The sequence below is a fragment of the Nematolebias whitei genome, chromosome 14 (genome assembly GCF_014905685.2).
Source record: "Nematolebias whitei isolate Nwh7 chromosome 14, NemWhi1, whole genome shotgun sequence".
In the NCBI taxonomy this organism is placed as follows: domain Eukaryota; kingdom Metazoa; phylum Chordata; class Actinopteri; order Cyprinodontiformes; family Rivulidae; genus Nematolebias; species Nematolebias whitei.
Window position 1 is genome coordinate 19,071,506 of NC_056511.1, and position 13,934 is coordinate 19,085,439.

Below are 13,934 nucleotides of genomic sequence, written 5' to 3' on the forward strand. Positions count from 1 at the left end.
TGTCATTCACATCACATGTGGTACATGAGGTGGAACAAAATTGTATAAAAATATAATATATAAAAAAACGGTATACAAGGATCTAAGATATACACAAAATATTTATACATATAGCCAATATATATATATATATATATATATATATATATATATATATATATATATATATATATCTACATTACAATTTAACTTTTTTTTCTTTCAACTGCTCTCTTCTTCACAACGAGCAAAGACATCAGCAATCTACAATGAACATTCATTAGTTTGTTTAAACAGAAGCCACCCATCAAGTTGATAATACTGTAAAGTATTAGATTTCCAGAATATGTACGCTGATATTTGTAATTATAGTAATAATTTTAATTCCTATGCCTGAAATTTTAGTTTTATTTAATAATAAAATAAATACTTAATATAATATCCAGAATAATAAAGTATATTTGATATATCTGAAATATTTCACATGAATAGAATAAATGGTATTTTAAAGAGCTGAAAAATTATCTTTGAGTAGGATAAACTTATTTTACCAACAGCTCCAAATGTCTATTTTGTGATAAATCAACTTCCCAAACATAACATTCGAACTTTTAGTAAACGCTCCTTAAATCTGAGGTTAAGTCTTATTTCTTAGGAGATATTCTCTGGGCTATATAATATAATCTAGCGTATAATAGGTGTGTAGTAATTACAATAGATCTCCTGTAATATTAACTCTACTCATCATAAACTTGAATGCCAAGGAAACCCTTGTCTTTTATTTAAATCTATATAATATTTGGAGACAGAACAGGCCATCATTAAGCTTATGAAAAGGTCCTCTAAGAGTTACAGTCTGAATATTATCAAATATGTATGACTTTCTTTTGCAAGATCAACAGGAAATTATTTTGTCACTAACAATAACACAAAGCGATTCTGTTCGCCCTTGTCGGCCACCATAGTTCAAAACCACGTGGGGAATCAAAACAATATGGCGGCTGGTTTCAAGTAAGCTTGTTCATACTGTACATTTGTCAAACAAATGCATGTTTTTCGTGTTAATTTACCAATTCCTATTGTATAAATATATCAAGTAAGGTTTCAGGTGAGATGTAATTGCGGATAAATGTATAATTTTGATTTTAGTAAATCGCGCGTCTGCGTCAGTCGTTTTTTTTCAGTCTGTAACTTTGACTGAATTACTTCCCATAAATAGTCATTTACCAGTTTTCTTCCTTGCGCCGTTGTTTCGTCTCAAAGTTTTTATTTTTTGTTCTGGACTAATTGCTGTCTTTTCATTAAATATTAGGACGGCGGAGCCTCTGGAATATCACAGGAGCTTTCTGGTTTGTGATGTTCACATTTGTTTATTTGTAACACATAAACATTTATATCAGGAGTATCATTTAGCCCGCAAAATGTTCAATTTCCAGAAAGAAAACTGTAGACCCGATGGACGGGAGCTGTCTGAATTCAGAACCACGACTTTGAACATTGGTAAATTGTACATATTTGGTCCCACTGTCACAGCTGAGTCTTTTATTCAGCACACACTCAGTTTTATTATTTTATTTTGTTTAGGGTCCATATCTACAGCAGATGGCTCAGCCCTGGTGAAGATGGGAAACACCACAATCATCTGTGGAATCAAAGGGGTACATTAACAACACAGCACTTCAGAACATTGTTTCAAATACATTATTGTAACCCTCTACTTCTTCGGCTTACAAAATCCTACATTTTAAGTTCAGCCTATTATAGATGATTTATTGACCAACCATTTTTTGATCCTGCATAAATGCATCACAGGTCTCTCTTGTAAATGAGTCCTCGAGGCTCAATGAGACTAACCTGTATAAATAAAGGTTGAATGAAAAAACAATCTTGTTTTCATTATTTCGCATTATTTTTAAAACATACACAAACATTTGTCCGTGTGCAGGAGCTGGCCAACCCTACGGTGGATGCACCTGGTAAAGGTTACATTGGTGAGTATGATGCAAAAGTATCAAGTGCTAATCTGTTAAAAAAAAAAAAAAAAAAAAGAAAATTTCACAAACGTGTGATCTTTTGCTCATAGCCTCTATTTTGATTCAAGTGTTTGTGTATGTAGCTATGATGGTTCTGGTTGTACAGCAGTAACATGAGGATTCTAATAAACAAAACACTGACTGCAGCACTCTTTACTCTCAAGTGCCCAACGTGGACCTGCCGCCTCTGTGTTCGTCCCGCTTCCGGCCGGGCCCGCCAGGAGAACAGGCCCAGGCTGCTAGCCAGTTCATTGCAGATGTTATCGAAAGGTTCGATAAACCCTCAACATGCTCTTGTAGTTTTCCATTGCGGTTTGCTCACTCGTCGTCGTTACATGTTTGTGCTGCAGCTCTGAGGTGATCAAGACAGAAGACTTGTGCATCGACAGAGGAAAGGTAAAAACTTATAAATGAGCACATAAACTAGTGACGACTGTGACATAATTCAGCTGTTTGTTGTTGCAGCTCTGCTGGGTCCTTTACTGTGACATCATGTGTCTCGACTATGATGGGAACATTCTGGATGCTTCTGTTGTCGCCCTGCTGGCTGCCCTGAATAACAGTAAGTGCTTTGAATGTGGAGCGGTCTACAACTAGAGTGGGGAAAACATGGTTACAGTAATCCTTCGCGGTTCGTTTATCACGGACTGTTCTATCGCGGTTTTTCAAAATAAGATTGGATGACACGATTGGCTGATGGATGGATGAGCGGCACGATCGGCATGGAATTTTTATTTAAAATAAATTATTTTAAAGTATTTAGCACCTGCTGCACATTTTTGCAGCCCATACTGCATCTGAAATCATGACATGCTCTTTTAGAGCGTTTAGTTTAGAAACATTGTTTAGAATATTTCAAGAGTGTGGGAAGGGTTTAAAATGCCTTTATATATTAAAAAAAACTAAAATAAACCACTACTTGTACAACTATTCCTACCTTTTTCACTTATCGTGAGTCTTCAGGGTACGGATCCCCCGTGATAAACGAGGGACTGCTGTATTTGACTTTCTATTTATATGTGAGAATTTTGCAGAGGAGCAAATGTATTTTTTATTTTAATCAGTCATTTAATTTAATTGCTTCCCAACAGCTCAACTCCCAGAGGTCACCATCAACAAGGAGACGTGTTTGCCAGAGGTGAATTTCGAAAAGAGACACCGTCTCTGTATTCACAAGCATCCAGTTGGCACCTCTTTTTGTGTCTTTGATGAGTAAGTTTGCCTCATTCAAGTAAAGTTCTACATTTTTGTTGGTCATTTCAGTCTGGACTAATTGTAACTTTTTCCATTTGCAGCTCTGTACTTATTGTAGACCCCACATCTGAGGAGGAGAGTCTGTCAACTGCACGGCTCACTGTGGTGACGGATGAGGACGATCGACTCTGCTCGCTACACAAACCAGGTCAGAAACAACAACAAAAATAGTTTTTTTTATAGAAAAAAAAACGTGTGTTCTTGGAATATATATGCTTTAGCTCCACTCTCACTTTGAAATGTCTCCAGGTGGCTCATCGCTGTCAGGAGAGAAGCTGCAGGAGTGCATCAACCGAGCCACAACACGACAGAGAGAGATCCAGAAACTCATTGAGAAAGTTATACACAGTGTAAAACCTGCACAATAACACACAGACAAAGGCTTTTATCTAAAAGTTGTATTTTCCACTGTCAATATATATTCTTTTTTTTTAAAACAATAAAACTGCTGACAAAGACTGCTTTAAAAAATTATTCTTTTCAGTGTCCAGAAATGTCTCGCACTCAGCTGAAGTCATGTAAGAATACGCTCATGGCTCCTGGACTTATTAAAAGGAAACACCTTTCCAAAATATGCTGTACAAAAGCAAACTGTCTTGCATGTTGATTTCGAGTCCTCGTGTGAGCCCTGTGTCCTAACAGAAGACTTCCAACAGACTGAGAGGTAGAGAGCTGCCCCCAGGCAATACTCCAAGATAAAGTTTGCATTTTCACATGTCGCGGTTACGTGGAGGATTTGGTGTCGACAAGCTCAGCTAGGATCTGTGCTTAAAGGGCAGTTTCTACCGGAGTCAACATGGCAGCCTCATGCAAAATGTTCTGAGAATGTGCATTCGTGGCTCGTTCAGTCCACAAGGCCTTTGCAGAGAAAAGTCTTCCTAAAGTAGAAATATGTCGCTGTGGAAGCTCATTACCTTCAAGACCCGTCTTCTTCTTGATCATTTCAAAAAATATCACTAAGGTCCTGTGAGCTAAGGGCTCCCTGTTGTAAAAACTTGATCCTCCACAGTGGACAAAGCATCTTTCGAGAACTGATACATACAAATTTATCCGTTAGAAAAAAAGTCTTTTTTTTTTTAGTCTGCTTGTCTTTAAAGTGACGCAGACAAAGAGCACAGTATAGATCATGAACGTCCTCACGTAGCTGGAAAGGGGCTTTAGTGTGATCTCAGTCTGTTACGACTTGGAAAGAGGCTGCGGTGTGGTCCTCTTCCTCTTACTTCTTGGTTGACTGGCGGTATGTTGCCGTGGCGCCGCCCCCTGAGGAGCTGCTGCTCCCATAGCCATTTGCTGCTGCTGCATTTGGTGCTGCAAGAATTGCAACTGTTCAGTAGAAACAAAGAGAAAACACATCAGGAGATTTTCACTAAAATAGTTAAAGATCAAATTTGTTATGCGTGTAAGCATTTTGCATGGTTAATATTAATATTAAACAGACTCCCTCACTGAAACGGGAATCGAATTGCACTTTTACGACGCTTTGCGCCACCGTGCTGCGGGTTAGTGAAACCGAACTAAAGGCTGATGTGTACGACATACAAGAAGAGTTTGCAGTGAGATATAGAAAAAAAAGGTTAATGGTTTGTGGAGGGGAGGGAGAGGAAGTGGGGAGTGAGGCAGGATGCAGACAAGCAGCACCAGTGTTGTCTGGAGACGAATGACTGAGATCCCAGCAGAACAAACATGCAGCTTCACAGCTATGCGTTCGGCTCAGAGAGGAAGTCAACCTAAACAAATATATAATTCATGTCTGCAGTGGAAAAGCCCATTATTTCTTTCATGATGAAACCAGGAAACTTTCAAAAGAATAAAAGTACCATCCTGTGGCTACGATCTGTAAGAACATGCCTGCTTTTTAGCTTGACACGCTGTTAGTTGCTGCCATTGAAAGCGTTGGTGTTTGTGTGTGTGTTGCTGTGGTCTTCATCAAAACAAAGTGTATCACTAAGAGAACATACAACACAGAATGAAGTGGCTCTTGCACAGTAAAATGTGTGGTGTACGAGGATTTACATGAAAACTGAACCTTGGATGACACTTTTAAATAGATGGTTAGTGTACCATTAAGAAGTCAGTATTTTACATGCAGTAAAGAGCCATCAGTGTGATCCCTGTTTGAAATACGAGGAAGGATTTCTTAGAGAGGAATTAATATTTCGGGGGCCACTGTTCATCTAAAACAACCCAAATTCAAAAATATTGAAGCAGTTTGAATGAACGCTAAATTGAACAATTTTACAACTTGCAAACTACATATTTTGTCAACCAAACATTTGTGTTTGTACTCACTATAAATATTCTTTCACTGATCGGTGGTGTCCAACAGTTTATGTAAAAACTGGTTCACACACACACATATTCTTGTACAGTAGTCCCTCATTACATCGCGGACTCGCTCTATTGCAGTTTTTCAAAGTAAGATTAGAGATGACACACACCTGGCTGATTGATGGATGAGCCATGGATTGTTTATTTAAAATAAACTATTTTAAATGTTTTTGCCCCTGTGTGCAGCCCACAAGTGCAGGGGGAAGCTCCCTCCTGCATTTCTCCTCCGTTCTGCATCAGCTTTGTGAAGGGCTATGATGTCTTACTGTGCTTCTCTACAATTTAAATACTGTAACATTTACAATAAACCATGCTGCATGGATTGTTCATTTTAAATGTTGAAGTATTTCAATTTAAATTGTTTATTTAAGGAAAGAGATTGGGAGTAATAGGGGATGAGTGTGATTGCAGCCTGGCACAAGTAATGACAAAGTTTACTGAACTTAGATTACTGTAACTCCACTTCATGGTTTTTCACATATTTTTTTTTTTTGGGGGGGGGGGGTGTTGTACGGAACCCCCGTGATAAACAAGGGACTACTGTATTTCTAGAAAAAGGAAAGTTATCTTCACTTGGCCAGCAGAATGATGGGGCACACCTGATCACTGACAGCCTTCATTAATTACACATTGCAACACTGATGTTTAGTCACTGTGTGAGAGGCGGGGGACACCCTGGACAAGTCTCCAGTCCATCACAGGGACACATAAGAGACAAACGAGACAACCATTCAGTCTCTCGGTCACACCTAGGGACAATTTAGAGTTAGCAATCAGTCTAACATGCATGTTTTTGGTCTGTGGGAGGAAACCGGAGTACTCGGAGAAAACCCACGCATGCACGGAGAGAACATGCAAACTCCACCCAGAAAGGTCCCCAGACGGGATTTGATTTGGCGACCTTCTTGCTGAGAGGCGACAGTTCTACCAACTGCGCCATCGTGCCGCTCGAAACCTATTATAAAATACTAAATACGGTGTTTAATTTGTGTGAAGTTCTTGAATTTGACTTGTTTTATATGATGTAAATTTACTCTTGAACAGTTCTTATAAAACAGTTTTTAGCATCACTTTCCCAGAAGAATTTCTCCTCAGTTCGCCAAACCAAAATCAACGATTGCTCAAAACTACACATAAGCCCTTTAAAAAAAAAATCCAGACCACTCCCTTAAACTATTCATTAGATATAAACTCAAATATTTCTAAAATACATTTGCCTTTGTTTAATGTATTTTACATTTTGGGAAAATACAGTTCGACACAAAGCTCAAATTTTGAGAAGATTTAAAAAGTTCAAAATAATTTTCCTAATCTGATGAATTTAAAAAAAAATATTTCTAGACATATAAAATAATTATTGTTTTATATTTGTAAATATTTAAGAACCAATTTGAAAAATGGGGTTTACAGTAAAACACATGCAGCTGCCTGTAAACGAAGGCATGAAGAGTGAAAGGTGGTTTTAGTCTCAGTACTCGACTCCTACAAACCTCTTTAAGTGTAAGTGAATGTTAATGTTACTGTATTACTTGGATCTGTGGCTGGTGCTGCTGCTGAAGCCTTGGAGAAGGCAGCGGGGGCCCAGACCCGTCCAGCCCACAGCCCAACTGGGACAGCACTAAGGGGAGGGAAGGAGGGAGGGAGGGAACCCCAGAGGGAAGGAGGTGACGGCAAGAGGGACACAAGCAGAAGAAGGTATGGGATGATATATGAGGAGGAAATAAGCAGAAGAGGAGAACATTGACAGGTTGAGGGGAAGAATGTGACGTTTCAGGAAAAGGAAAACCACACGACAAAAGGAAAGACAAAAACAGAAATATTGTAGAAAAAGTGCAAAGATTACGGACAAATAGCACAAATTAGAAAAGATGTGAAGGAACAGTGCATTGAGAGGAGGGGGAGGAATTTAACACAGAGGGAAGGGGAAAAGGGTGAGGGCAAACAAAACAAACAGAAAAGGAAAAAGAGAATGTAGCAGAGAAGAGGGGGGAAAGTTGAGTCTCTCCTGTCAGCTGTTAAATGCCCCTTTGAGAGGAACGATGGCTAACTTTAGCAACATTCTCATGTTTAGTCACAGACTCAGAAATGATGTACAGTTTTTACAGTAATGAACACATTAGTGAATCTCATCTTATTAGTTGTAGTCTGTGAGATGGTGTCATTTTGTGACAAAGCAGATTAAAGGAGCAAATGAAAAAAATGTTCAGGGAAATATGCGCGGCTCTAATGTGGATTTTTACGTCGTGATGGACCATACCTGCTGCCTGCGGAGACATGAAGCCTCCCACCCCGAGGTTGATGACAGCAGTTTGCTGGTTTCCTAAACTTTGATCTGACCCTTGGTCATTCTGAAATAGAAGACACAAAGGAGAATGAGACAACAAGATGACCGCACACAAATGCTGCAAAACCAAATATTTGCAACATTAAACCTACTTCTATAAATATCAGTCTTGAAAAGCATAATTTACAGAAACACAAACTTAATTTGATAAAGACGTGTACGTGTGTGTATGTATGTATGTATGTATGTATGTATGTATGTATGTATGTATGTATGTATGTATGTATGTATATATATATATATATATATATATATATATATATGAAACTATGTCATATATGCATTTTTTTTTCAGTTCAACCTTTATTGAAAAAAATAAATGACATAGTTTCACACACACACATATACTGTATATATATATGTGTGTGTGTGTGTGTGTGTGTATCCATCCATCCATTATCTTTACCCGCTTCTTCCATTTTGGGTCACTGATCTGTTTTTCTGTTACATAATTAAATGAAAATGTTTTGTTTTTCTTCTGAGTCCAGTCTTTAGAGCATGTACTTGCAAGTGAATGTCTCACCAACTCCCCCTGCTGTTGGGGACTGGACGTGGCTGACTGACTCTGCTGAGGGGAAAACTGGGACTGCAGAGAGTTAAAAATGTAAGGACCAGTGGGGATCTGTAGATAAACAGCACAGAGGAAAACACAAGGAAGTGAGAATGAACAGAGGGTAGGAGGAAGGACAGTGGGAAAGACATGATGCACATATAATGGGAAGAGAAGAAAAGAAACAAGTTAGAAAGAGCTGAACATGAACTTTTTTCACCATTAGATAATCAGAACTACAAAAAAGGAACATTCTTAGTACAAGCTTAATCTACTCTCAGATTTCTTTGTTTACTTCTGTGTCTATTCCACTTGCAAAAGCTCATGAGACTCAGCAATTCTGCACTAAGAGGGTGGCAATAATATCAAAATAATTTGATTGACATTTCAGTCAGGCATCATATACAAAAGACACCTGCAATTTCACACTTTTACAAGTAGTGCTCAATGTGTTGCCTACGCAATGAGATGAAGGAGAAAATGTATTAGGAAATATAAGCTACACTGATTCAAACATCACAAGATTAACAATGGTAAACACCGTGTGAATGCTTTCTACAGCGTTACAGACTGACTGTAACAGAGGCATACCTGTAGAAGGTTCAGTGGTCTCAACCCAGCACTGCTGTTCAAACCAAAGGGGCTCCCTGGAACAGAACAATTTACATAGACCACACAACATAATGAAAAACCTAACACACAAACACAAACATTTTAATTTATTAATTTTATTGAGTTGTAGATATGTTGTTGCTTCTCAAAGGCTCAAATACAAGAGTTTATAACAGTTTCTGAAAGTTCACCACATATGACATATGTGACATGTAAAAATAGACCAGACATACAGAAAAAATATGTGACACATATGTAGGTATTTTGGTGTAGACTCTTGTTTTTTTTTTATTTTTTTTTTTTTTTAGAACATGGTAATTCTAAAAGTTGAGAAAGATACCAAATATCAGTTCTTGCTATTTAAAGATGTTTCACCTCTCCTCCGGAATGCTTTTATCTTTCGTTTTTTAATACTTTATATTTTTGCTATTTTTGGGTGTCAAAGCCAAAGTTTCTTTATGCGTCATACATGTGGTACATGAGGTGGAACGAAATTGTGTACACAGGGTCCCAGTTATATCCAACAAAAGTATAAACTGTAAAGAAAAACAGTAATAAGATCTAAGATATGAAGTGCAACTGGGACCCTGGGTACACAATTTCGTTCCACCTCACGTACCACATGTGATGCGAATAAAGAACCTTGAACCCTTTTCGGTTCTGATTATGAATTAAGGAGTTTATGCTTATTATTACGTATGATAATTACACCAAAAGGGGTCTGCGTTTATATTTGTTGTTGAGATGAGTAACGCTGAACGGGGAGCCCGTTCAGTCAACTGTCCCAACAACAGCTTATAAAAAGTTAAGAGCTGATGAAGTCTTTGGGATGAGAGGTGAAACGTCAAGAAACAAGAAATGAAGTCCAGTTGTCTTATATTCAACTCTTAGGACAAACACGATGGAAAAATAAAATCATTTTCTTCCCCATTCTTGTTGGTCTTCAGCACATTCATTGTCTGATCTGGAGTACAAGGTAGTGCAGCGTTTCACCTACCATCATACAAGCAGGGTGCCCTGCCCTGTCAACAGAACCAAGAGCCCCGCCTACACCCCCACCCCCCAAGCGCGCCGTTGACATCTACTGGACCTGACTTAGCACCAAGCTAGCGGCGCACAATACAGATGTGCTACCTAAAAAGCTACATAAGTAGCACTGTTTCCCTTCACACAGTCTATCCCCGTCCCCGCTTGAAATAAAACCTATTGGTCCAAACAGCGCGCAACACAGACTCTGTATCCGCCACCCCGTTGACAAAAATCACGGAAGAGACGAGCGCCCTGCCAAGGCACGTAAACTTGGGGAAACACTGCAGTGAATGTGCTTTCTATTAGAAAAAGTCGGGGTAATTCCTTCATTTAAGAGTGGAGCAGCATAAAGCCAAGAGAAAAGCTCAATTTGACCCTAAAACATGTCACACTTTGAAACATTTATAACAGACCGAGTTGTAAAAACTATCCCGATGGTGAGGCAACGTGACATAACATTCTACAATAAAGCGTTTACTCAAACAATGATGGCATTTGTAAAGTTAGAGTAGCTTTAGTCAGTGAACAGCTCTGTCTTGGTGGTTTTCACCTGAGGATCAGTCAGCCTGGCCTGCTTTTCACGTGTTCTGTAAGATCCTCCAAAGTTAGTATTTCTGCCCTTCAGTTGTCTACAATCGGTAAGACTGACTTCTTCTACACAAGCCCACTTTAAATAAACCAAACAATAACTTTACCGCCTCTTAATGTGGCAAATGAACAAATTATCTTTTTGTTAGCTCTAATTAGCAGATATTATTTTGCAAACCAGAGTCTGGGTAGTTCCCTTTCTACAGGCAGATCAAATCTCACATTCCTGGAGCTGGGGTTTAATAATTATTTGAGGTATTGTCAGTAAATTAGAAACAAATGAAAATGAGTAGATGATAAAAAAATAATAGTTGAGAAAGCATAATGCTAATTTCTTACCTGTCTGGGCTGCAGACTGCATGGTGGGCATCAAGCCCCCTGATGGCAGGATTCCACTCAGGTTAAGCCCTGGACCCAACATGGGGTTAGAACCGCTCATCAACGTTTGGGGACTGCTGCAAAAACATTCCCAAATCATCATGAAAAAAACCCTCCACTTTTCTAGATAGTGACATCATACTATCAGAGATAATCTCTTTTCTTACCAGACAGAGCTGACCACATTGATAAAGTTGAGCCCTGCTGGGTTAGCCATGACCTGCGATGAGCTGGTTCCTGTGGTGATGGACGTACCCATGGTGGGCAGTGGGATGGTCATAACAGGCAGAGGCTGGCTTAGAGCCAACTGCTGCTGGGGGTAAGGTGTAAGGAGGGGAGGCTGTGACTGGCTCTGAACCATGGCGGGGTCTGAAGAGGTTGGAGTCAACGAGAGGGAAGAAGAGAGGGAGTCGATAGGATGCGGGGTTGAGCATGGCGTGTTGGTGGGTGTGGGAGTAGAAGGCTTCGGGGTTCCTGATCCTAAAAAAATAACAAGTTGTTCAAAACAGACATGAAGCTTTGCTGGAAGTATAAATGGTAATTTTGTGATCGTACAAAATGATGTGTGATGTATCCCTAACACTTTTTCCTTATTTCCATGATTTTCCATATTTCAACACCTGGACTCTTGTCAGAATAACTCATCAGAAAATCCCAACAAATCCACATCTGGAGAACTTGGAAGCAGAGCGTAAAGACGGTCCAACTGCTCCTTGTAAGCCCAAGAGTTAGTCAGACTTGGCTGTACTCACTCTGTGTGGAGCCCATTGGAGAGAGTGAGGCAGGCGACAGCAGACCCATCTGGCCCAGCTCCATGGAGTGTTTCCTGTTCAGAGACTGGCTTTTGGCTGGAGGCGGTGGTGGCGTAGGACACTTAAGTAGACCACTGGTAGTTTGTGAACTATATGGATTACCTGAAAAATCATTAACAAACCATTTTCATCATTAGGCAGTATTAGATCATTTGGTCCAACTTTTTAAAAATATCTAACTTTAAAGTAAAAAAAAAAGTCAGACTCAAGTTTTTTTGTGTGTTCCACAGTAATAAGGTTAGACAATTTAATGTATTGTCTTTAGTTTTGATTTAAATCTTTAGCAGGATTAAAGTTTCCTATACTTTGACTGGAAAAGGACAGAAAAGTCAATGCAACCCCCTAAATAACAAATCTGATTGATGTGTTTGTGCAGGAGGATGAGCTCCTGTCTGTGTTTTTGTTACCTAAAGAACTGCAGTTACTCTTTCTGCTAACCTTATCCACTACTTAACCCTTTAAATGTTATTAACATTAGCGAGGCTGAAGAGGCAAACAATGGGAGAAGACTTCTTCCATCACTCCTTTAAACTTTGTTTATCCTTTCTGCAACTCTACAGCATTAGTGACGTGTGTAAAAATATATCATTACACTTCTTAGGATGTACCTGAGGAGCTGCTGCCCAACCCTGAAGGCAGTTTAATAGGAGGGGGCCGGTGCTTCACCCCCTTTCCCAATACAGTCGTCTGTACCAGTGGAGAAACACCATCACCCTAAATAAAACATAAAAGACAGACAACAGTCACCTCAGCCAAAGTTCCCTCATAACAGCTGAAGTTTTAACAAAGCTGAAAACTAGATAAACTTTTCTTAAATCATTAATAGGAGGAGCTTACCTCATCTTTGTTGGGGGAGGGTGGCCCCTGTCCCACACTGCCTGAGCTATGGGACATCTTGACCTGACACTTCACATCTCTCTCATACACTTCTTTGTACTGAGTAAGAAACCTATGAAGAATGTACGTAATACTCTCTTAATAACACGCTGCAAAAACCAACATAAGAGACAGAACAGACAAAAGGCAACGTGTGAAGAAATAAACAAAACGACTCACCTCTCAGAGTCAATCTTTGACCCAATGAGGAAACTGTTAGTGCAATAAAAGAAATAAAAACAAGTGAATTTGAACCAGTGCTTCAAACTCTGTGAGGTATGTTAAATTAGTCTTGCTTGTGCTTACGGCGGGTGTATAAGCTTTAGGTCTGCACTGTCCTCCTCTGCTTTCCTGTCTTTCGTACAGTAGATCTTTCCGTACACCAGCGGGTCTCCCATTGACTGGAAGATGGACACCTTGGTCTTTTGAGCTTGGCCTCCCACTTCACACTCAAATGTGTAGTCATCTATAACTTCCTGTTCAAACAAAGACAACCAGTGTTTTTTTTCTCCCCCCACAACAAGCCAGTAAATAAACACATCATCCTCCACCATCGTACTTTGTGTATTCAAGTGAAAATAAGTTTAAACATGTATGTACAGATAATTGAGGTTAGAAACTACTTTTCTTGCCTTAAAAAGACAACAAAAGTGAAATAAACATTTGTGCTCAGTCTAGTGACATTGTTTTGTACGACAGAGCTTTAAGGCCATGCTAAGACATTTTAACACATTTAAAGCCCAAAAATTACGAGAATAAAGTCGAATAAAATCGAATAAAGTCTTAATATTATGAGAACAAAGTCGTACGAGACTTTGTTTTTTTTCAGCTCTCGTGATTTTTTTTGTTTCCACGAGTCGGATCCACAACGCGACCTGTCAATCAATCCAGTAGGCGTGTCAGCAAATGACCAATCTGAAGCTAAAAGCGCCGTACCTGCAGAGAGCTGCTGCAGCCCATCAGAGCTACCACCTTACTGTAAGCAGGTTCAAAGTCCTGATACTGATAATAATTTAATGCTAATGTGCTGACAGATTAACTATCTCCTTATTTTTAAAACCAATACCAAAGTATAACTTAACAAGATGCTCAACATTCTTCATTTGACCACAGGTTTTTTTTTTCTCTGTCCTCCGGTGGAACCGGACGTG

At 39.2% G+C, this 13,934-nt stretch overlaps 3 protein-coding genes across 5 annotated transcripts in view; 1 reads left to right on the forward strand and 2 right to left on the reverse strand.

The window, feature by feature from the left end:
* The window catches only part of smad9 (SMAD family member 9), a 937,424-nt gene that overhangs the window by 17,390 nt on the left and 906,100 nt on the right, over window positions 1-13,934 (reverse strand). The window lies entirely within an intron of this gene.
* On the forward strand, window positions 952-3,716 carry exosc8 (exosome component 8). Its single transcript, XM_037687974.1, has 11 exons — window positions 952-990; window positions 1,292-1,328; window positions 1,416-1,479; window positions 1,564-1,637; window positions 1,925-1,970; window positions 2,177-2,282; window positions 2,363-2,408; window positions 2,478-2,574; window positions 3,104-3,224; window positions 3,308-3,414; window positions 3,516-3,716. The coding sequence occupies exons 1-11, from the start codon at window positions 974-976 to the stop codon at window positions 3,632-3,634; spliced, it is 834 nt and encodes a 277-aa protein (XP_037543902.1). The 5' UTR covers window positions 952-973; the 3' UTR covers window positions 3,635-3,716.
* supt20 (SPT20 homolog, SAGA complex component) overlaps window positions 3,676-13,934 on the reverse strand; it is a 16,993-nt gene continuing 6,734 nt past the window's right edge. The window contains exons 12-23 of one of the 2 annotated variants that reach the window (XM_037687956.1): window positions 13,090-13,259; window positions 12,964-12,996; window positions 12,745-12,856; window positions 12,516-12,621; window positions 11,848-12,009; window positions 11,263-11,575; window positions 11,057-11,172; window positions 9,080-9,135; window positions 8,462-8,560; window positions 7,852-7,942; window positions 7,124-7,212; window positions 4,443-4,589 (exon numbers count right to left, since the gene is read on the reverse strand). In XM_037687956.1, coding sequence (XP_037543884.1) covers window positions 4,443-4,589; window positions 7,124-7,212; window positions 7,852-7,942; window positions 8,462-8,560; window positions 9,080-9,135; window positions 11,057-11,172; window positions 11,263-11,575; window positions 11,848-12,009; window positions 12,516-12,621; window positions 12,745-12,856; window positions 12,964-12,996; window positions 13,090-13,259 — 1,494 coding nt within the window. Of the gene's footprint in view, window positions 4,590-7,123; window positions 7,213-7,851; window positions 7,943-8,461; window positions 8,561-9,079; window positions 9,136-11,056; window positions 11,173-11,262; window positions 11,576-11,847; window positions 12,010-12,515; window positions 12,622-12,744; window positions 12,857-12,963; window positions 12,997-13,089; window positions 13,260-13,934 lie in introns of both variants that reach the window. The other variant, XM_037687955.1, reaches the window with a different exon arrangement.